The sequence below is a fragment of the Stegastes partitus genome, unplaced genomic scaffold (genome assembly GCF_000690725.1).
Source record: "Stegastes partitus isolate 25-593 unplaced genomic scaffold, Stegastes_partitus-1.0.2 Scaffold247, whole genome shotgun sequence".
Lineage (NCBI taxonomy): Eukaryota > Metazoa > Chordata > Actinopteri > Pomacentridae > Stegastes > Stegastes partitus.
In genome coordinates, this window is record NW_007577978.1 from 282,110 (window position 1) to 302,578 (window position 20,469).

General features: G+C 41.4%; 3 protein-coding genes across 4 annotated transcripts; 2 read left to right on the top strand and 1 right to left on the bottom strand.

The window, feature by feature from the left end:
* The first annotated feature begins 98 nt into the window (after nt 1-98).
* Nucleotides 99-7,576, top strand: zbed4 (zinc finger, BED-type containing 4). 2 transcript variants are annotated; one of them, XM_008281828.1, is made up of 2 exons: nt 99-607; nt 2,722-7,576. In XM_008281828.1, exon 2 carries the CDS (start codon nt 2,915-2,917, stop codon nt 6,677-6,679), a length of 3,765 nt encoding a protein of 1,254 aa, XP_008280050.1. In that variant the 5' UTR covers nt 99-607; nt 2,722-2,914; the 3' UTR covers nt 6,680-7,576. The 2 variants fall into 2 exon arrangements, with proteins under 2 accessions (XP_008280050.1, XP_008280052.1); XM_008281830.1 differs by lacking the exon at nt 99-607 and adding an exon at nt 616-667.
* alg12 (ALG12 alpha-1,6-mannosyltransferase) lies at nt 7,283-12,042 on the bottom strand. Its single transcript, XM_008281827.1, has 9 exons — nt 11,878-12,042; nt 10,630-10,762; nt 10,339-10,512; nt 10,061-10,255; nt 9,856-9,959; nt 9,510-9,733; nt 9,140-9,309; nt 8,284-8,359; nt 7,283-8,195 (listed from the first exon to the last, which is right to left on the bottom strand). Exons 1-9 carry the CDS (start codon nt 12,034-12,036, stop codon nt 7,952-7,954), a joined length of 1,479 nt encoding a protein of 492 aa, XP_008280049.1. The 5' UTR covers nt 12,037-12,042; the 3' UTR covers nt 7,283-7,951.
* Nucleotides 12,043-12,360: 318 nt separating this feature from the next.
* On the top strand, nt 12,361-20,194 carry creld2 (cysteine-rich with EGF-like domains 2). The gene is made up of 10 exons (XM_008281834.1): nt 12,361-12,702; nt 12,877-12,959; nt 14,439-14,549; nt 14,714-14,805; nt 14,928-15,104; nt 15,197-15,295; nt 16,868-16,951; nt 17,261-17,356; nt 18,860-19,000; nt 19,825-20,194. The coding sequence occupies exons 1-10, from the start codon at nt 12,556-12,558 to the stop codon at nt 19,881-19,883; spliced, it is 1,089 nt and encodes a 362-aa protein (XP_008280056.1). The 5' UTR covers nt 12,361-12,555; the 3' UTR covers nt 19,884-20,194.
* The last annotated feature ends 275 nt before the right edge of the window (nt 20,195-20,469 follow it).

The following is a 20,469-nucleotide window of genomic DNA, read 5'->3' on the forward strand; positions in this document are numbered from 1 at the left end:
GTACCGTGACCCTAAATTAATCTGGGTAGTCTTCATAATTCACATTAGCATTTATTATGTCAGGTGTTTTTTTGTATTTTAGACGATTTCTGTGTTTTAATCGTTAGTATTTAAATTTCTCAGGTAGTTCACACCGTAAATAATGCTGAATCGTCTTAATTATTAAACGTGATAATTCGTGAAGTCAGTCTTATTTTTCTAGCGGGATTCTACGGATGTTTCTGTTAATAATAAAAATAAAATTGAGGAGAAAAAAAAAGGAAATATGATTTTCTCGCTCGTATTAAATCGCGAGGTCACCGAATATGTCTGAGTAATAATTAGCCTCACCTGGCGGTGTTTAACGTGTGAAAAATCGAGGTAAAGCTCGCTGTTATGTAACTTAACACTTAGATTTATTACCCCTCGCCACGCTGAAGCCCCGGTGCCCGGTGACATCATTAAAACATGTTCCTTCCGTCCGACGCTGTGTGGAGCTGCTCCGGCCGAACTGCGAGCAAACCAGGAGACAAAAGCAACAAAGTGAACCCCCCTCCGGATCAATCAAATGTGTCATATTTAACTGTTTAGGAGCCGAAACCCAGCGTTCACGCCGCCAGACTTCACAGTAAGTGCGCCGGGCTCGGGTACGTGTCCGAGGAGGGCTTAATGTGTCCGGGACGTCGTGGTGAGTGCTGCTCTGATTCGGATCCCGTGTGGTTCGTGTGTTGCCACGGCTGGGTTCTGCCTCGCCAGGTTAGCTAGTATGTCCTGTTTGTGGCCTAGCTGGCAGCTAACCAGCTAGCAGCCGTGGTGCGGTCCGAGATTTACTACACGCATTTCTCGGGTGGTTTCTAACGTTAACGGGACACTCGTGGAAGTTGTGTAGTCGTGGATATTTGCGCTACCGATCCATGTGGCACAAGCGTTGTACCTGCGTGTTGTTTTTGTGTGTGTGTGTCTGTGTATTAGCAGTGCGGCTAGCCCGGTTAGCACCAGGATAGCCACCGTGGTGTTTACTGATGATGCAGCGTAGCTGCCAGCAACGTTTCATTGTAACGTTAAATGGGGCTCGCTCGAGTTTCACTTTGTGTGTTCGCCTTCGTTCACTGTGTGTGAGTCGAAAGCCGGCGTGTAGAAGCCCGTTTTTGAGTTGTTGTGTTGGGAGGAGATGAAAGCTAAGGAGCGGTGGCTATTTTCTGCTGCCCTCTCGCATCTTCCTGGCTAGCTCTTAAGCCAAACCCGGAAAAACCTGCTGTCAGGGCTCACTTAGGAAAGCAAATCATGTATTAATAATCAGCTACGCCATTAGATATCCGTTTCCACTTTCGTACGCTTAAATTAACACGATCGATCACGTTCCTTGTTTATATTTGTTCCATTTATTACAGGTTACTACTAGTTAGACTGGTTTGCATTGGAGTGATACTGGTGCTCTCAGGCTCATGTCCTCACAGCGTCAGTGTCTTACCTTTAAATGCAAGAAACAACAGCTTGGTAGTTAAGAAGTGTTGTCTCAGTTATTGCCCTTATTTATTTGGTGCAGCTTCATCAACATGCCTGATCTTGGACTCACTGCTTAGTACATTATACAGAAGATAGTTGTAGGCAGACTAAACATGAAGTGCAAAATGAGGCACTGGTTGTTCCAAACAGACCGCATTTGACCTGGTTCCACAGCACCTGGGGTATCCTCAGTCAGGAAACACCGAGATTTGCTAACAAAATATGCATGTGACACATTCACACTTTTGATCATGTACACCTGGGCAAGACTAACCCGACTAAACAAGAAATGAAATGTAATGCAGCTGTTCATATGGATTAGGACTGAGCTGGGCGTACAGAGTCAACAAAGCAACGCAGTAAATATACACTCATGTGCAGACTTGCTTGTATTATAGCAGATCATCATTTCAAAGCTGTTGTTCAGTAAGATCCCGATATGAATAAATGCATATATTATTACATTCTAAATCAGCAGTCTCAAAAGTTGGTCAATGAAAACATTTGTTTGCTAATTTGAGTGATTATTTTCTTAAGGTCTGCACATCAGAAAACAACATCTGTGTACAGTGATATACTTTAAGTGAATTGTAGCTTTAGGCTGCATAGTTTTGAAACGGCGTATTTTCTGTCGTGTGGTTATTTACTTGTAGTTACTGTACTCTGTATGCTTAATAGAGCATATGAATAAACAAACATGATAGTATTGTGCACATTTCATTAGTCAGCATTCCAGCAATAATGAAAAGGATACAGTTCTAGAGAGAAGTGAGGAAGGTAATGATATTGGTGAGAGCTCAGGATGTTGCAATTTAAAAGGCTAACTCAATTGAGCAATAGTTCTGTGGAAGACGCTTTCAGCAGTGTTTTTTTTTTAGGATGCATGATTAATATTTCCCAGGTAACTTCGTTACATATGAAAGCTGTGGCGCAGTAGGTGGGTGCATAAAGCCTGGCTGAACCTGCACCTGTCAACAAAACAGCGTGACTTTCCAGAGCAAAGTTATCTTTAGATGGTGCTTGCAAATTCAATTCTATGTTTATTAGCAAAAACCTGTCTCAAATAAAAGTCAACATGGTCAGTATTTAAGTTAAATTGTGATTTTTTTTGCAGCATGCATACATCAGTTTTAGGAAACTGGAGCAACACGCCATCTGTATCACCTGTTTTTGTAATCTTATTTACTTTCCAGAATACATTTACCTGATCCATTTTCTCCCTCTGTCTGCCTCCAGGTCGTGTGCAGAGAAGTGGAAAGCCTTCAGTCATAAATGGAGAGGGACAAGCAGGCGCTCTGTGTCCCGGACAGCAACACACACACCACAACACCTGCTTGAGAGCTGCTGTATCGATGACTACACCTGAAAACAGTGAGCACGCTTGACAACGCAGACCTGACTATTCTACAGAAACCCTTGGGCTGCTGCCATGGATGGGGAGGAAGAGGTTTCTCACATGAGTGGGGATGTGGTCGGTGACCCTAATGGCTCCATAGAAAGCAAAAAAAGAGAAGCGAAAGGGACCTGCCTGAAAATTGAGGGGCAGGATGGCTACGTGTTCAAATCCTACAGCATTAACCCTCACGACACTGCTGACGCAAGGTCACCTACTTGCTCCTCACTAACACTGGATAAAGACTCCTTCTCTTGTTTTCATTTATCTTCTCAGGATGACACACTGTTGGAGTCAGACAAAGCAAGTAAGACTGACCCAGCTTCTCCCAGTCTTTCAGACAGAATCCTAAACACTGATAGCGAGGTAAACGCAGAGAATGAGAACTATGAAAATGGCAATGACTTCAAAGACGAGACTGGGGATGCAAATGGAATGGAGGAGGACCTGCAGGATGATGAAAGGCTGGCATTTGGTAGCTCGATTGGCCCTTTTGTAACTAGAGACGGTGATGACTATAGCAATTTACTAAGTGGATACACAAGCACCCTTTATGATGTTGCCATGGACGCTGTCACTCAGAGCCTTTTGTCATCTATGAGGAGTCATACAAACCCGAGGAAAAAATCTCCTGCATGGAATCATTTCTGCATATCGCCACGAGACAGTACCAAAGCAATCTGTTTATACTGCATGAAAGAGTTCAGCCGGGGTAAGAACGAAAAAGACCTCAGCACCAGTTGTCTAATGAGGCACGTACGAAGGGCTCACCCCACTGTGCTTTTACAAGACGGAGCAGACGCATCCTCAAATCACCTGACTAGCTCCTTCGCCTCATCCTTCATACCTCCCTCCCCAAGCTCACCAAATAACGGAGACTTGACAAATAGCGTCATTACTTCTGCCTCAAAGAACACTTCACCGTCCACCTCCTCAGCTGAGAATTCAGACCTGTCATCCAAAGAAGTGTTACCCAAAGTCGAACCAAAACTAGAACCGTACGCCAATACCGACACTGTTTGCAGCATGCTCTCATCCTCACATTCCAATGAAAACAACCTCGAAGAGATGTCAGACGGAGGGCCCGAGCGCCTTCCGGGGACCCCAAAAAGCTCTAGTTCTCGTCGCAGGTCGGCTGTATGGAAACATTTTTACCTGTCGCCTGCTGACAATTCCAAAGCAGTATGTATCCATTGCATGAATGAGTTCAGTCGGGGTAAAAATGGGAAGGATCTCGGGACGAGCTGTCTCATTCGGCATATGTGGAGAGCCCACAAAGAGGTTGTGATTGAGGAAAATGGACAGGGCAACCACATTCCCCCACCCTATACAAACCCACCCTCACTGTTATCACGCACACAGCTACAGGATCCACTGGAAGCTAAAAAAGAATCGCCACTTCTTCCATCTTCGCCAGAAACCATATCAGACGAACTACCCCAAAGCATGGAGGACAGAATGGATATTAAAGAGGAATCTGATGAGATGATGCATCTCTCAGGGCAGGACTCCTCTCTCAACTTCTCCTTCAGAGCTCAGGGGGAGGACACACCCCTGACTTCCTCACCGTGTGACCTCTCCGAAGGCCCCAGCCTCAATCAGGATCATTCAGTTTTCCAGCAGAACAAGAAGATCATGAAACGGGTGAAATCCGAAGTGTGGCACCATTTCATAGTGTCGCCAGTTGACCAGTTAAAAGCACTGTGCCGTTACTGTCCATGTGTCATCAGTCGGGGGAAGCGGGGCGATTTTGGTACTAGCTGCCTGATGAGGCATCTCATGAGACGTCACCCGGACGTCCTCAAAAACCAAAAAAGCACAGACGACAAGGAATCCTCTCCTCATCCCTACACCAATCTCACCACAACGGATACAGTTTCAGCCAAAGAAACTGAGAGCGATGCCAGTGAGAAAAAACCCCAAACCCTGCCTGTTTTCAGTAAAAAGACGTCAAAACTGTGGAACCATTTCTCCATTTCACCTGCTGACCCTACAAAGGTGGTTTGTTTGCACTGTAGCCGCACAATTAGCAGAGGCAAAAAGACTACGAACCTCGGCACAAGCTGCCTCTTCAGGCACATGCAGAGGTTTCATGGACATGTTCTTGAAAGTAACAATACTATCTCAGGTGATGTGCCGTCTGCTGAAATTCGCGTTAAACAAGAGCTCATGGACACTCCTGTTTATGAACCGGAACAGAGCCGTGAGAGGTTTGATGAACACCACCCGGTTGCCAAAAAAATCACCAAACTTATCGCAGAAATGCTCGCACTGGATCTTCAGCCATCAGCTATGGTGGAGAATGCTGGACTGAACAGACTGCTAGAGTACCTCCAGCCTCAGTATTCTCTACCACCTTCTTCTTACTTTACCAGCACTGCCATACCAGATATGTACGAAAGGGTGAAGGATGTGGTGCTCACCCACCTGAAAGAGGCTGAAGGTGGTGTTGTCCACTTCACAACAAGTATTTGGGTCAGTAGCCAGACTAGGGAATACCTGACCCTTACCGCCCACTGGGCAACGTACGAGTCAAGTGTCAGACCCCAAGGTCAAGACTTTCACTGTTCCGCTCTCCTAAGTGTCTCACAAATAGACTGTGATCACGATATGCATGACATCCCAAAGCAGCTTGAGTATCTGTGGGATTCTTGGATCACCTCATCAGGGCTGAGAAAGGGGTTCACTGTAACTGATAACAACACCATCAGTAACACCCTGGAGGACCACGGCCACGTCACCATGCAGTGTTTTGGGCACACTATAGACCTCATTGTAAGCGAAGCCATAAAGAGCCAGAGAATGGTTCAGAACCTTCTGAGTATTGCACGAAAGATCTGTGAACGTGTGCACCGCTCAGCAAAGGCCAAGGAGAAGCTGGCTGAGCTCCAGAGGGCCCACCAGCTGCCGGAGAACCAGCTGATTCAGGATGTTCCCTCCAAATGGAGGACGTCCTTTTTCATGCTGGAGCGGATGGTGGAGCAGAAGGCAGCCATCGACGAGATGTCGATCGAGTGCAATTTCAGGGAAATCATCAGCTGCGACCAGTGGGAGGTGATGCTGTCGGTCTGCAATGCACTGAAACCTTTCGAAGTCGCCTGCAGGGAGATGAGCAACCGCACTGCCACTCTGGGACAAGTGATACCACTCATTCACATCCTCAACAGAAAAATAGACCTGCTGTTTGACGAGACCGTGGGCATCGACACCATGCTCAAGTCTCTAAAGGAAGCCATGGTGGGCAGAATGTCTGCAACTCTGCACGACCCGCGGTACGCCTGGGCGACCATGCTGGACCCGCGCTACAAAACGTCGCTGTTCACAGAGGAAGAAGCCGAGCGATGTAAACAGGATCTGATCCAGGAGCTGGACTCTTCTACCTCAGATGCAGCTAAGTCTCTGCTGCCCAACGGCTGCGACGAGGCCGCCGTTTCATCCAGCACCTCCCACCCAGGCAAGGACAACCTCTGGTCCCTAATGTCTGACATCAAGCAAAACATAAAGCACGAGGAGAAGCCAAAGTCCTCCGAGCTGACAGTGCAGGAGTACCTTGAGGAAGACATACTTGATCAAAGCTGTGACCCCCTTGACTATTGGAACCTGAAAAAGTTCCTGTGGCCCGATCTTGCCAAAGTAGCCGCCCGTTACGTGGGCTGTCCTCCCAGCATCATCCCAGCAGAGACACTGTTCAGCACAGCGAGTGTCAACTGTGCTCTGAATCAACCCAGGCCTTTGCTGGACAACATGGAGGGTCTGCTGTTCCTCAAGGTCAACCTCCCTTTGATTTATTTTCAGTACTGATTAATATTGAGCATAAACTTGAAAACCCTTTATCAAGGACCAAGTTGCATAGCTGTGAAATGGGGGGTTTTCTGTTGGGCAAAAATGTAAAATATCGATTTATACACTGATTGATTCTCAATGCAAAAAGGCCAGATTGAGGTTTTATTGTATTCTGTGTACTACTGTTAAACACTTTGGAGCTGTTGTGATGAAAAGTCTCAGAAGTGTATCAGGGAGGGAGGGTTGTTTTTTTGTTTTTTTTTCTAGCTGTAGGGGTTGGTGATAATGTGTTTGCTTGTAAATCGATGTTTTTCTTTTTTTTTTTCTTTTTGTTTTTTTGTTCTCTGTCTACTCTCTCCTTGTGCCTTATCCAAAACTACTTCAGGTCAAAATGCTGTAAATATTGTTAAAAGTTTGCGCAGATCACGTCAGGATGCTTTTTTTTTTTTTTTTCTTTCCTCTTCTTTTGATTGTTATGGATTAATGATAGATGCAGCGTTGTTTTCTGGATGAAAACATGGCCCAAAAATAAAATGCTGTGACAGAAAGATATTTTAAGTTAATGTTATTTAATTTTCATTGTGAATTTGTGGCTCATGGTACTGTCATTTAGAAATAGACTTTTTTTTTTTTTTTTTTTTTACTTGCTGAAATGTTTTTAATAAGATCGTGTATATTATTGCTGTATTTTCAGAATAAGGGGGTTGTTTGGAATATACAATTTGTCTCTTAAGCACAATTTAAGTTTATGTCCAGGGGATTAAATTATGGGTTTATTATTGAGTAAAACAATGTACTGTACATTTTTATATTAAATAACTTCTGAACCTAATTTGATAAATGTTTTAGCATTGAGACTGGAAAAATGCAAAAATTTTGTGGTCATTTGTAAATAAAGGTTTTCCTTATACACTATTCCAGATGTTTTTTTTCTAAATTAGATTATTATTGTACAAGAATGCAGATGCTGTCGTTAGCTTTTAAGGTGGTCACAGTTTTATTGATTTAAGAACTCTTATCTACAAAATATACAGATCTTATTTTGAAGTAAAGAATTCGTAACATAATGGTCTCAACTTAAGAATGCCGACTTGTTTCCTTCAATGAAAATAGAAAAACATCACAAAAGAAGCCTGACAGTATAAATATAACATCATAATCTGCTGCAGAAAAAACTCACCAGTATTTGTTGTGGAATGTGATACCTGTAGAAATATTTATACACATCTTTGTCAAGATTTTAAACAGTATTATCTTTTGGTCACTTAAAAAAACACATTCCTGTTAGAGTCACTTTGTCCGCAGCCTGGCGTCAGTCTTCCTCCTCATCAGCACAGCTTTTCTCTCCAAACGCACACTGACAGGTGGGAAGTGAAACAAATCGAAGGCGATGTTGCGGAAGCCGTCTATAAAGGCCAGAGGCTGGTGGGTGTCCTGCAGCAGCTGTATCTTGGTGATATTAGCCTCCATCAGTAGGTGCGAGTACGTTTTGATCTCAGGACTTGTGGGGCTCAAGTCCTCTCGTTTGTCATATCTGGTGGAGGAAGTAAGTCAAAGTATTGAAAAACAAACAAAAAATACGGGGCATATTTCAGGTCAAACTGTTTTAAAAACACACCAACCTCCAGTTTGTGTTTTGCTCTAAGAAGCGTGATACTCCAGTTTCAGCAGCGTAAGTGTCAATATGAACGGAGACATCTGGATTTAAGAAGAAAAAAACAACAGTGTGAGAACATGTACAATCTGACCTACTTATGCACATTTTCCTGTATTATGTTTACACCACTTTGTATGATTGTAATCAGAAACTAAAATTAAGAAAGAAAGCAGCGGTTCTTGTCTCCCATACAAACATATGGCATATTGGTGATTATAGTTTTAACAATATAGGCCATACGGCTTCTGCAAACTAACAAAATTAAATAGAAACTGATTGCATACTCTGATAATTATGGGTCACATTTCAAACTTCACACATTTGTGTAAGTGTTGCACTGCTAAATATTTTAATTTTGTGCAACTGTTGTACTTTTTGCTCCATTATAGTTTTCTGACAGGTGCAGTTTCCTTTCAATAAGACTTGACAAACATATCGAGATATAATGAAAGTCACCAAATAAAACTAATTGTTCCATTATAAAATAAGCTGCCTGACTGTATATAAATAAAAAAGTTAAATCAGTTCTTTCTCAGGCCGCCCACAATACTTGAGCTGCGTAATGCATTGGCGATACTAATCCAATAGCATAACATATAAAAACATGCTCATTTTGGTGTATAATAAAAACTTTCAGTACATTTTTATACTTATAATTGCTTTACTCAGAGTGTAAAACTTTCCCTTCTTACCGTATTTAATTAAATCTCTTTTTAAATTACATTATTGCTACTTTTACTGGAGTCAAAGATCTAATTACTTCTTCCACCGCTGATTTTAAACATGTTATTAAGGATGTGTGAGCTGGAGGTGATTCCAACCTGCTGTGTCTGGCAGCAGCCGGTGTAGTTCCTGCATCCCTTTGCCTCCGGGGTAGTTGTGGTGAGAAACGTGAAGGCAAATACTCGAGTACACTGCGTTGGTCAACAGCTGGCCGACCACCACTGCAGAGCCCAGTTTATACATCCAGGATTTCTGGTAGTTGCACAAACTAAAGAACATGAGGAAAAAAAGAAATATTGCACTAGAATTAATGTCTATAACATAGGCACTTTGGGTCAATTTTAGCAAAAAACGTTTAATTTGTTCATCTTTTTCTATTTCAAAAGTCATAGTTTACTGTGAAGTGATAAAAGAGACTGATTTGTGTTGTTTTATCTGTAACCATTGTGGTTTTATGTTTAAACTTACATGAAGGAGCAGCCTCGTGCAGCCGCCAAGCTGAGCACAGGGAAAGTGTAGAGGATGAAACGCAGCTCCTTGTGGGGCAGCAGCGAGTAGATGAGAATGAAGCCCACCGTGGGCAGCAGCAGCAGCCTCATTCGCCTGTCGAGGAGGCCCAGAGGCACGAAGAGCAGCGTGCAGCCCAGAGCACGAGGTACCGCCGAGTAAAAGTACCAGAGGAAGGGAGAAGTTTACTGGGGACAGGAGTCAAGGAGAACTTGGGAGGCTTCAAAAACCTTCAGAATTTGCAGTGAAAGTAAAATAACTGACAGGAAATACAAATGACAGTGTACTTGAGCAAATGAAAGGATATTCCCCAGTTGGAACTTTTGTTAAGAACAGTGTTGTACCACAGCACCTGGCCCTCGGGCCACAGAGGCTTCCTCCAGAAGAAAGTATCAACAGCAACTGTCAGAGCTGCAGCAACAACAAAAACAAAAAAATCAAAACCATTGTCAGATAAATGAGTTACTGATCCCAGCATACATTATTCACATATCTACTGATTCACCACTAACCCAGTGACAAGATCCCAGCAGGAGCAGCATAGTACAGCATCTGCAGCAGTCCCAGCCTCCTGCTCAGCAGTGATATCAGTAACATGAGGCCTAAGAAGATGCAGAGCTCAGAGCGGAACACAATGATGACCAGAGCAGAGAGGCTGATGAACCGGCCATGTTTCTGAGCCATCCACGACGTGAACGCTAAAAGAACTGGGAAGAGAGTGTTACTGTTATGATACTTACTCCAAAAAAAGGCGTAAGAAAATAGAAAGAAAGTTTTTGATGAGTGTTACCTATCGGAAGTGCAAACACATTGGGGAGCGTCCTTGTGCTGTAGAACATTAGGTGAAACTGAGAAGCACAAGTCAGACAGAACAGGGTGGCGACTGTGGAGCCGAACTGCCTCCTCACCTCCCTCTGCATGTGCCATAGTGCACCGATTACACAAACTCCCAGCGAGGCTCGAACTGCACAGAAAACACAACACATTTACCATCTGTTGACCTGTTTACACAAGAAGCAAGCTGATTTTAACATCGAAGTGGTTTGGAAAATAAATACCAATCAGTGAGTCATCAATTCACCTATAAGCTGTGTGTAGAACTTTGGTGCATCCAGCAGAGAGGACAGAAAAACAACAGGGGCGGAGATCGTGGAGAGGAACAGCGGGCCGAGGAAGGTTCGTGGCACCACACCGGGGAATTCATGATGGTCGTACTGAAGACACAAAGAGCTCTTTATTGGTTCTGAACAACACTGATACAATCAAAATTATACAGAAAACCTTTTTCTCCTGACCTTAAAAGTTCGATCTTAACCTTGAAAGGGTTATAGGGCAAGTTTTGTCATGGATTTTTGATTTTTTTTAAATCAAGATAAACTGAAGATGAGGATTGTGTGATATGATCAAATGCTCCAAAACAGCTGCGAAACAGATCTTGAGACAAGATGTCTGCTGTTTTCTCAGTTCTTTTGGTGTTGACAAACATCAGCATATTTTAAAGAACAAACACATTAAAGGAAACAAACCTGAACCCTTGGCTTTGTTTTGCTGTGTTGGACAATTTGTAGACGTGTTTGTTGACATAAGATTACAAATTAAAACAAAATTTGCTCCACAAATCCATGGATACGTTAGGTTTCATATATATTTTTGTAGGGTTTTAATTTAGTTCACAATTAGTTACGTTAATCTCGACAATTAATATAATTGCAGGATCACTGCCAGAATATATAAATTAGTAAAGTTAATCTCCATAAATAAGAATACTGTAAGGTCTTAGCCTCGATATTTATTACAGTCAGGTAAAGCTTGAGTTCATTTTTGTAGGGCTTTGATCTGTAAAATGTCAATTATTTTTTGATAAATTTACACCAAAAGCAACACTGCAGTGTTCTAACGCTACCATTTAAACTTGATAGGTTCATTTATAATGTAAATGATTAATATTTTTCAAAGCAAAAACAAAGGCTGTTGCTTAAAATGTGCAATGTGAATAGTTGTGACTTTGCTTTAAAATGAAATAAGTGAGTAAATAGAAGCTACATTCTGGAAAAGTCACAGTTTGAGACAGTTTTGGATTTTATTGTTCAATTTCCTCCTCTACAAATGTTAGAGCTTCTAAAACTAGCACAATTTTGTGTTTCATGAAGGTTCTTTTTGGTAAAATTTTAGAGGAAAGTTACAGTTTGTTGTAAACACCGCTTAGAAAACAGAAACCTTCCGGGAACCTTCAGGAACGTTCCCTAAATATTCCCTAAAAGTTGCTTATTCCTGGCTTGTCCAGTTAGCCTATTAGCACACCAATTGGCTGCATGTAAGCCCTGCTTACCTTGTCAAAGTCAAGTCTGTGGTACAGAATGTCGTGGGCCGCTTGTAAATTGAAGCTCTCTTCAACTTTAGTAAACGGACATATTAATAAATGCAAGAAAGCCACAGAAATTAACAGAAACAGCAGTGGCAGCCCCAAAACAGTTCTTTTTTCAGCCATGACAGCTGAAAGCGTTTTCACTTCCGGTCAACACAGGAAGCGAACTAAACCATATGTTTCAATATCGCTGCATAATTTTTTTTGCAAGTGAATTAGTTAGGATGTTGTTTTTAAATTTAATAGAACACTTAATCCGGAAAGGAAAACACTATTATAATAAATATAATATTGAAGCTTCTTGAATTTTCCACGTATTTTCTTTGTCCCGCGCGTGGCGGGCTGTGATTGGCTGCGCATTTGATTGACAGGCCCTTACAGCCAATCGTCACGAGCCACAATTCGACTGAGAGGCTGACGCGGAAAACTAGAACCGCATCGTTTTTTCCCCCCAACAGCCGGCATGTAAATACTACTTTGTTCCGCTTTGCATAGATAGCAGTACTGGCCGTTTAATGTTAAGAGCAGCTCGTTTAGATGTGTCCCAACTGTGTAGAACTTTAGCATTAGAGGAAAAGCTTGCCTGCGAGTGGCTGACGCGTGCGTCCTGCTATGAAACTGTGCCTGAACTGATCGGCTGAGATGCTGTCCACCGGTCCGGAGCTGCTGCGGCTCCTCAGGCTATGCTTTTGTGTGAGTCTTGTTTTACTTTCTCAAGTCTCCGGCGCCAAAAGAGATTTGAAAAGCGCCTGTATCACCTGCCAGCAAATTACGGACAACTTCAACAAGGTCAGAGAGCCCTTTTGAACCTCTAATTGTTGTTGTTTTCATTTCAGTGGTATGAATGGACGTTTCAGGCTGATATAGTTTGTTAGCAGCCCCTGAAATGTCATCAGCTTAATGCAGTGTCTTATGTATTTCTTTCTGTATGAAGCTGACCCAGTTTTTTTTTTCTGTTTTTAGGGCTTTGACAGAACAGCAAAACAGAACTTTGGAGGAGGCAACACAGCCTGGGAGGAGAGGAAACTGTCCAAATATGAGACAAGGTGAGTCCTGTTCAGTCCAGACTGAAGGTCATGCTGCCACAGGTCGGGTCACCTGGACTGTGTTTGCTTTGCATCAGTTCTGCAGCCTGTTGTACTTGCCTCATCAGAGTTTTGTTGTTTTTACAAGCAGCATGCTAATGAACTCACCCAAAAGTTGCTTTGCTTTTGCACGATCCCAAACCAGCTTCTCTGCTTTCCAAAAACAACTTTATTTGTCCATTTTTTTGGATCTTGAAGATGCTTCACTGCTCATCCAGGAGGCTTATTTAGCTTTAACTGAGATATATTCCCACCACCAACTCACATGAACCAAGACTCACATGCGTTAAGATGTAAATGGTCGTGAAACTGCCAGATGACGAATGAGTCAAGGTGCTGAAACTGTCGATGGAGGCATCTCAAGACTGCATTTTAAGTTTCTGATAAGTGTTGTTGGCCTCTTCCCCTTTTTAAAGAGATGCACATTTAACCGTTTATCTGACGACAACTGAATGTTGAAAAAAAGTTTACTTTTTTGGGTCACCTTCAACGTGGTAACTGCTTGCAGTCACTTTAACCAATAAACACTCACATGCAGCGGTACTTTAGGTTGTGTTAATAGATTTTAGGGAAGACCTTTCCCACATTTAAGCAACAATATTGGTCCAAATACATCACAGATAAGCTGATATTAGCTCTATCACGTATTATACAGCACTTAGTATTCTCTTAAGTCTTGCATAAATGACAAATATTGCACATGTACCGTGACTACTCTGTTCGTAGCTTTGGTGGGTATGTCTGAAAGCTGTGAGGAACATTAACGAAATAGTGTCTGAAAGATAAAATACCAGCACTTTAACAGACTGATGAAACCAGCAGCGCTACATATCCCACATCTGAAAAGGCCTAAAGATGGTTTCCTTCTCTTCTTTCTCAATCTGTCTGTCTTCCCTGTCCAGAAGGTGAACATTGTTGCCCTTATCTTGGTTTATCTTGGTTTGAGCGAAGCATGAAGAAAGCCATCTATGTTAAACTGGAATCTATTAACAGGGGAGGTGGTCCTTGACGCCACTTATCAGGTCGTTACAAAGCAGCCTTGAGCCTCTTCCTCAGAAAGTTTCGCAACCATTAACATCTTAAGGCATGTGAGTCTATGGTTGCTGATGGCCATGTGAGTTGGAGCTTTAAAATGTAATTCGGGGACTCCCCATCAGTCAGAAGTGAGAGGTTAAATATCTTTAGGAATCAGAAAAGGCAAGTCTAGTTGCTTTCTTCTGAAGCTCTTAGAAAGGATAGAAGTTGGTTTGAAGTTGTGCAAATGCATGAAATGTGTCTGTAACTTTCAGGTGGATTCAAATGCTTCTCTGAAACTTTAACACACAGATGAACTCCTGTGCTTCCTTCTTTATCACACGTTTTCTGTGGTGTCGCCTCTCTTTCAGCTTCCTATTCCTGTGCCCTATTTCTTAGTAAGTGTCTGTCTCTCGTATTTCACAGTGAGATCCGTCTGATGGAGATCGTGGAGGGTCTCTGTGAGAGCAGCAGCTTCGAGTGCAACCGAATGGTAGAAGAACACGAAGAGCATTTTGAGACTTGGTGGTTCAAGAGGTGGGTGTTGGTTAATGCAAACATCGTCTTAAGTGTCAACGTGGCCACTGACAGCCAGACGACTGTGCACGCTGACAGAGTTTTTGTGCTTGAAAAGATTTGTTTCACTCGATAAGATGTGGTGAACCTCATCTTTTCCTGTTGTGTTTCCTGTTGCAATGCAGGAAAACGAAACATCCTGATTTGCATAAATGGTTCTGCATAGAGACCATCAAGGTGTGCTGTCCAAAGGGGACATTCGGACCCGACTGCAACGGTGAGGAAAATTCTATCCAGCGTGGACATAGGTTCTGATTCTGGCAAACTGCTTGAAGTGTTCTGTATTTTAAACCCACTAATGTGTGTAGTGAGACTTGTGTTTTTGTTCATTCTTCTCAGCCTGTGTCGGAGGCTCTGAGACACCTTGTCACGGAAATGGAATGTGTGACGGTGACGGGAGTCGAGGTGGCAACGGGAAGTGCAGCTGCAACGACGGCTACACGGGAGAGTTCTGCCTCGACTGCAGCGACGGATACTTCAACGAAGAGAGGAACGACACCTTCTCTCTGTGCACAGGTGAAGTTCGGTGCAACGTACAGGCGATCAACCAGAGAGATGATTATCAAATGTGTTGTGATTGTGAATTTGGGCTTCACTTCCTTCCGCAGAATGTCACACTTCTTGCAAGACCTGCACAGGAGCAACACACCAGGACTGTGACGAGTGCAAGGAAGGCTGGGAGGAGGACGACCAGGAGGCTTGTGTTGGTAAGAGTCACCCTGTATGTAGTTATGAAGGCTTTAGAGATGAACAATGGTTGACTGAACAATTAGTCACCAGTAAGTTGTTGTTTAGTCTTTTGGTAATCAGTTAATCAGACCTGTTTTCATCAAATCAAATCAAGTTTATTGTCATTTTGCTGTACATACACAGTAGTATAGGCAAGATGAGAGAGAGTTTCTTCAGGATCCAATAACGTAGAGCAATTTAAATAAGTGTTTGCATATCTACATCAGCAGTTCAGCATTCTGGCAGCTTGTGTAATGAAGCAAATGTAAAAAAAATATAAAATATTGTCAGGTTACAGCTTCTAAATCATGAAAATAAGCTGTTTTTCTTTGGTTTCCCTCATTGTAAACTAGATATCTTTAAAAATTTGTACTGGTGATTAGACATTTCAAGACTTCCTCTTTGCCTTAAGACTGTAACGGCTGCTTTTCACTATTTTAGAACATTTTATTAACCATTACTTCAGCCAAGAATGGAGTAATTCAGATGAATGCAATGACTAAATGTTTTTTTTTTTTTTAGCTGCAGCATAAATACAGCAGACTGTTGAATCTTAAAGTCTTGATGTTTTGTTTGAAGAGTGTAAAAAGTAAAAACATCAATTTCCTCTATGATTAGCCCTCTTAACCTAAAGCATTGTCTGGGTGTTTTCTGCTTTTGACATATTTTTACTCACTGTGGGCTCATTTTTCACTGCAATATGAAGTCCTGTATCTCCATGGATAGAAGTAGAGAGAACTTAAATGTCTTCTGTGCAGTTGGACATAAAAATAATGCCGTAAATCCTAAACAGAGAAAAATACGAAAGCCAAACTTCATTGAATACCATCTTTTAAATGGAAACCTAGCATCAACATGGACAACAGTTTTCAGGAAAGTGTCCACACATGTTACCATAATGCAAAAATATTTCACTACTTTATTATTCATTTGTTCCCATCCTTGCCGTCTATCCGCTCTGTTACACAACCTGTGACGTGACTGCTGGTTGCAGCTGAGTCACTTGGTTGCGACAACAAGTGCATTTTTTTTTTTCTTTACAGTTTACCTCTACCTCAGAGGGTTTATTTTTGATGTTTTTGTTAATGCCACATGTAGAATAGATTGTGATTTCAATGAACTATCATAATTTTCAGGTCAGATTTAGTTTATCTTCCCGAAGGAACCAGATGAGGAGTTTAAGGACCATCGGAAAGTTGAAAGTCTGATGATTGTTGTTGTTTCCAGCTCTAATAAATGAGTTTTGATGAAGCCGCCAGTAGGTTTTAAGATTCAAAAGGTTAATTATGAATAAACCTCAATCCAGGAAATTGTCTGCACAGCAAGATTTATCCTTACATGATGTAAAAAGTTGCTCGTGTGATGAATATAATGCATTTAATGAAACGAACACTTGGTTTTAGTTAATTTTGTGGACTTGACACTTGAATTTTCAGTGTCAAAGAAGATGAATGCTTGATGATGGAAGCATGCTTGGAACATGTTGTTCATTTAAATGTGGTTAAAGGTGTAAAGAATGTTAACCAGTGGTCGTATTTGATGTGTTGCAGACGTGAACGAATGCTCCAAAGACCCTTCACCATGTAAAGAAGACCAGTTCTGCCTCAACACAGAAGGCTCGTATTCCTGCAAAGGTAAGTGCGCCTTAAGTGTCACTTCATCACTTTGTTTGCACTTTCCAGTCTGTAAGCAGTCAGGTTATCACCACTGTGTGTATGACTGCTGCCATATGCAGTTTAAAACACCTACATTTAATCTCAGTGTTGCTTTTTGGTTCTAGAGTATGTTGAGTCTGACAACCATCAGGACCATAAAGTATCTGAAAATGCATCATATGTTCTGTCAAATAGGGGACTCATCTGATTGTTGTTTAGTGAAACATTGTTCTGTGGTTTAAATCTAATAGAAACACATTTTTTTCTCTGTGTGTTTGTCTGTTACAGCCTGTGACAAAGTTTGCTCCGGCTGCACCGGCGCCGGCCCTGATAACTGTCAGTCATGTGCCAGCGGGTACCAAGACACCGAGGGCACCTGCACAGGTACCACGTCAATAATTAACTGTTCAACACATTCTGTTTGACTTTGTTTTAATGTTGGTTCTTCAGACTCTGCATTTCAGCACATTCACTTTTACTAAAACAAAACATGGATGCTGCATGAAAATTTCAGTCTCGGCTTTATTTTTAGGTTTGCATCAGTTATACAGAGTTTTGAAAATAGAATCCTTTTAACCCTCTGAACATTGTTATGCTTCTGTCACATTTTTACTCACTGTGGGCTCATGTTTCACTGCAATATAAAGTCCTGCACCTCTATGGAAACAGCACAACCATGACTAGAAGTAGAGAGAACTTAAACATGTCTGTTGTGCATTATGGCACAGTTAGAATACTATAAATCCTTAAAAAAAAAAAAATGAAAAACTAAAGTTGAATTTCTGCCATTAATTATTTAACAAAGATTTCAGAATCTGGATTTGCTCATGTATAACATTTTTCCAAGTGCCCACAAGTGCTACCAATACTGGAAAAGAAAAATTGTGACTCTACATGTGATAGATAATTTACTACTTTTACTGCATTTGCATTTTTTTGTCTGTACTTGTTTTTGCTCACTGTACACTACCTGCAGTTCAGCCAAAAAGTCAGAATTTTTGTCATGTGACTGTTGGTCACAGCTGAGTCACGAATGACTTCTTTATTGTAACTAGACATGCAGAATTTTAGCCATTTAAAGAATCTGGTTTCAGGAAATTATGTATTTTTGGCATTTATTTATTTTTTTTTTTTTTAATGAAACACGTAGAATCGATTGATTTTGGTTAAATATCATTTTAAGCTTAGATTTGGTTTATTACACTTGGTTCACAGATCATAAGAAATTAGAAAATCTAACAATTCTACCTATTTTTACGTTTTTTTTAAAGGTAGGTTTTTAAAGATAATAAGCCTTTCATCCTGTCAGCCGGTTTGTGGTTCGGAGGGTTATGGAGAAAAAAAATAATTGGACAGATAAACATGTATGCAAACAAAATTAGATTTGATATTTGGCTCAATCTAAACACAAAGAGTGCTCCTCTATATCAGAACCAGATCAGCTTTATTGGCCAAGTTTGTACATGCAAACAAGGAATGTGACTCCGGTCAATCTCAGCTCTCGATGTGCAGGAATCAGGAAAAAAAAGTACTAAAAATAATGTAAAAGTTGAGAAATATACTAGAAATAAACTACAATATGTCTGTTTAATGCTGTTGCTTCCCAAAGCAGTGAAACTGATGAGTTAGTAGTTGTATTTTTTTTCTCCACATTGCCCTGTTTCCATTTTTTTCATAGAGGTCCGACTGTTTTGATGCATCATAATTGTTTCTCGCCAAAATCTGCTCTGGTGCAAGAAAAAAATCCTTAAACNCAAAATCTGCTCTGGTGCAAGAAAAAAAATCCTTAAACTTCTTATTTGGAGCATCACCAGTACAAAACAGGAAGTAGAACACAACAGATTAGACAAATCTAGTCTGACTTTCTTCTCTTTGTTGTGTCTCCAGATGTCGATGAGTGTCATCAGTCAGAGCCGGTTTGCACGAAGGAGCACGAGGACTGTATCAACACTGAAGGCAGCTTCGTGTGCGTCTGCTCCAGCGGCTACGAGGAGAAAGACGGCGAATGCGTCCAGACACCTCAGCAAGGTGAGGAACGATTCAAGGGCCGCTCTCATTTAGTTAGCTCCTGACTCATACCACTATAAAACCTAGAGAGCTTTAAAGCAGCTTGTTTTGGTTGAATGTACTTTTTAAAAACACTTCTTTACATTGTTTGCTTTGGAAACTTCATCAGAGACCAGTGGACGACATTGTGTATTGTTTTTTCTCACTGTGGCCTCATTTTTCTCTGCAGTATAAAGTCCTGCACTTCTATGGAAACGACATCATTACAAGCAGAGTGAACTTAAAATTGCTGTCTGTGCGTAATGACACAGTTTTAATGCCAAAAACCGTTAAAACAGAAAAAACAAAAGTTGAGTTTCTTTGATTTATTTGACAAAAGTTTAAATAACCTCAAATCGACATGAACAAGATTTTTCCAACAGGAAGAAATGGCCCTACAATTTACAGATAATTAATTATTAACATTTTTATTGTGTCCTTACAGTTCTCATAGCTGCTTTGTGTAAACACTGCCTCCAGTTCAGCCAAAAAAGTTCCTGAATTTTTGTCACGTGACTGTCAGTTACAGCGAAGTAACTAGAATCTGACGAGTACAATTGTTTATTTTTTGACCAATTTTTAAATGACGCGTAGAAAAAATGGATCCAGACGAAATACAAACCATTTTTATCTTAGATTTGGTTAATTTCCCGCAACATTCTCTTAGTTTTTACAGTTTCTGACTCTGATAAATGGTGTTATTTTGACGAGTATATTGGTAATATTTGGCTTAGTATGAAAAGTGAACATATTGGCTCACATTTTGACCTTTTCGTACTGTTTAAACATCCTTACTTTGTCATTAGATGAAGCAGTGGAGTCGGAATCACCCGAGACGACAGCGACTCAACGCGGGGAACTCTGACGTCCAAACGGGGACCAGCGGCATCGAAACTGTGGAGACTTGTGCACATCCCCTCGTTTTTAAACCCTCGACTACATGCACTTACTTAATGTACCAGCTGCTCTCAGAACCAACAGAAGACGGCGTTTTCCAGCAGCGGATTAAAGGACCAGATAAAAAAAACAGAAGAAGAAGAGACATTTTCTGCTCTCAGTATGCTGGTTGTTGTTGCTTTTCTGTGGTGTGCCAGAACTACCACTTGTTGTCTTTATTTGTTGTAAGGTTTTAAAAATAAAAAGTCAATAAAGGTGAATTGTGTTAACTTTATCATACAGCCATGTACATGTGGATTTTATTTTATTTTTTTTATCCCGGAGGAGCATAAAATGAGTCACGCTGCAGTGCCGGTAGACGACCACATGATGGCACTGTTGTCTAAGGTAATATACTCCATCTGTAGCTGGGAGAAGAGCTTCAATTGATCCAGACAGAACTAGATGGTGTGTTTCCACTCATCTCCTCCTTCCCTTAAAGCCATTTTGATGCATGATTTTCTACACCTCATCTCCTCAACTTTCCACACATGCTAATCCACACTTTTACAGTC

Bases quoted from the DNA above. Each gene is read 5' to 3' on its own strand.
- zbed4 (XM_008281828.1), top strand. From the start codon at position 2,915: ATGGATGGGGAGGAAGAGGTTTCTCACATGAGTGGGGATGTGGTCGGT.
- alg12 (XM_008281827.1), bottom strand. From the start codon at position 12,036: ATGGCTGAAAAAAGAACTGTTTTGGGGCTGCCACTGCTGTTTCTGTTA. The intron at 10,763-11,877 runs GTAAGCAGGGCT...TTGTGTCTTCAG, and splicing joins ACAGACTTGACTTTGACAAG to TACGACCATCATGAATTCCC. The intron at 9,960-10,060 runs GTTAGTGGTGAA...TTGTTGCTGCAG, and splicing joins TGCTGGGATCTTGTCACTGG to CTCTGACAGTTGCTGTTGAT.
- creld2 (XM_008281834.1), top strand. From the start codon at position 12,556: ATGCTGTCCACCGGTCCGGAGCTGCTGCGGCTCCTCAGGCTATGCTTT. The intron at 15,296-16,867 runs GTAAGAGTCACC...GATGTGTTGCAG, and splicing joins CGACCAGGAGGCTTGTGTTG to ACGTGAACGAATGCTCCAAA. The intron at 16,952-17,260 runs GTAAGTGCGCCT...TGTCTGTTACAG, and splicing joins AGGCTCGTATTCCTGCAAAG to CCTGTGACAAAGTTTGCTCC.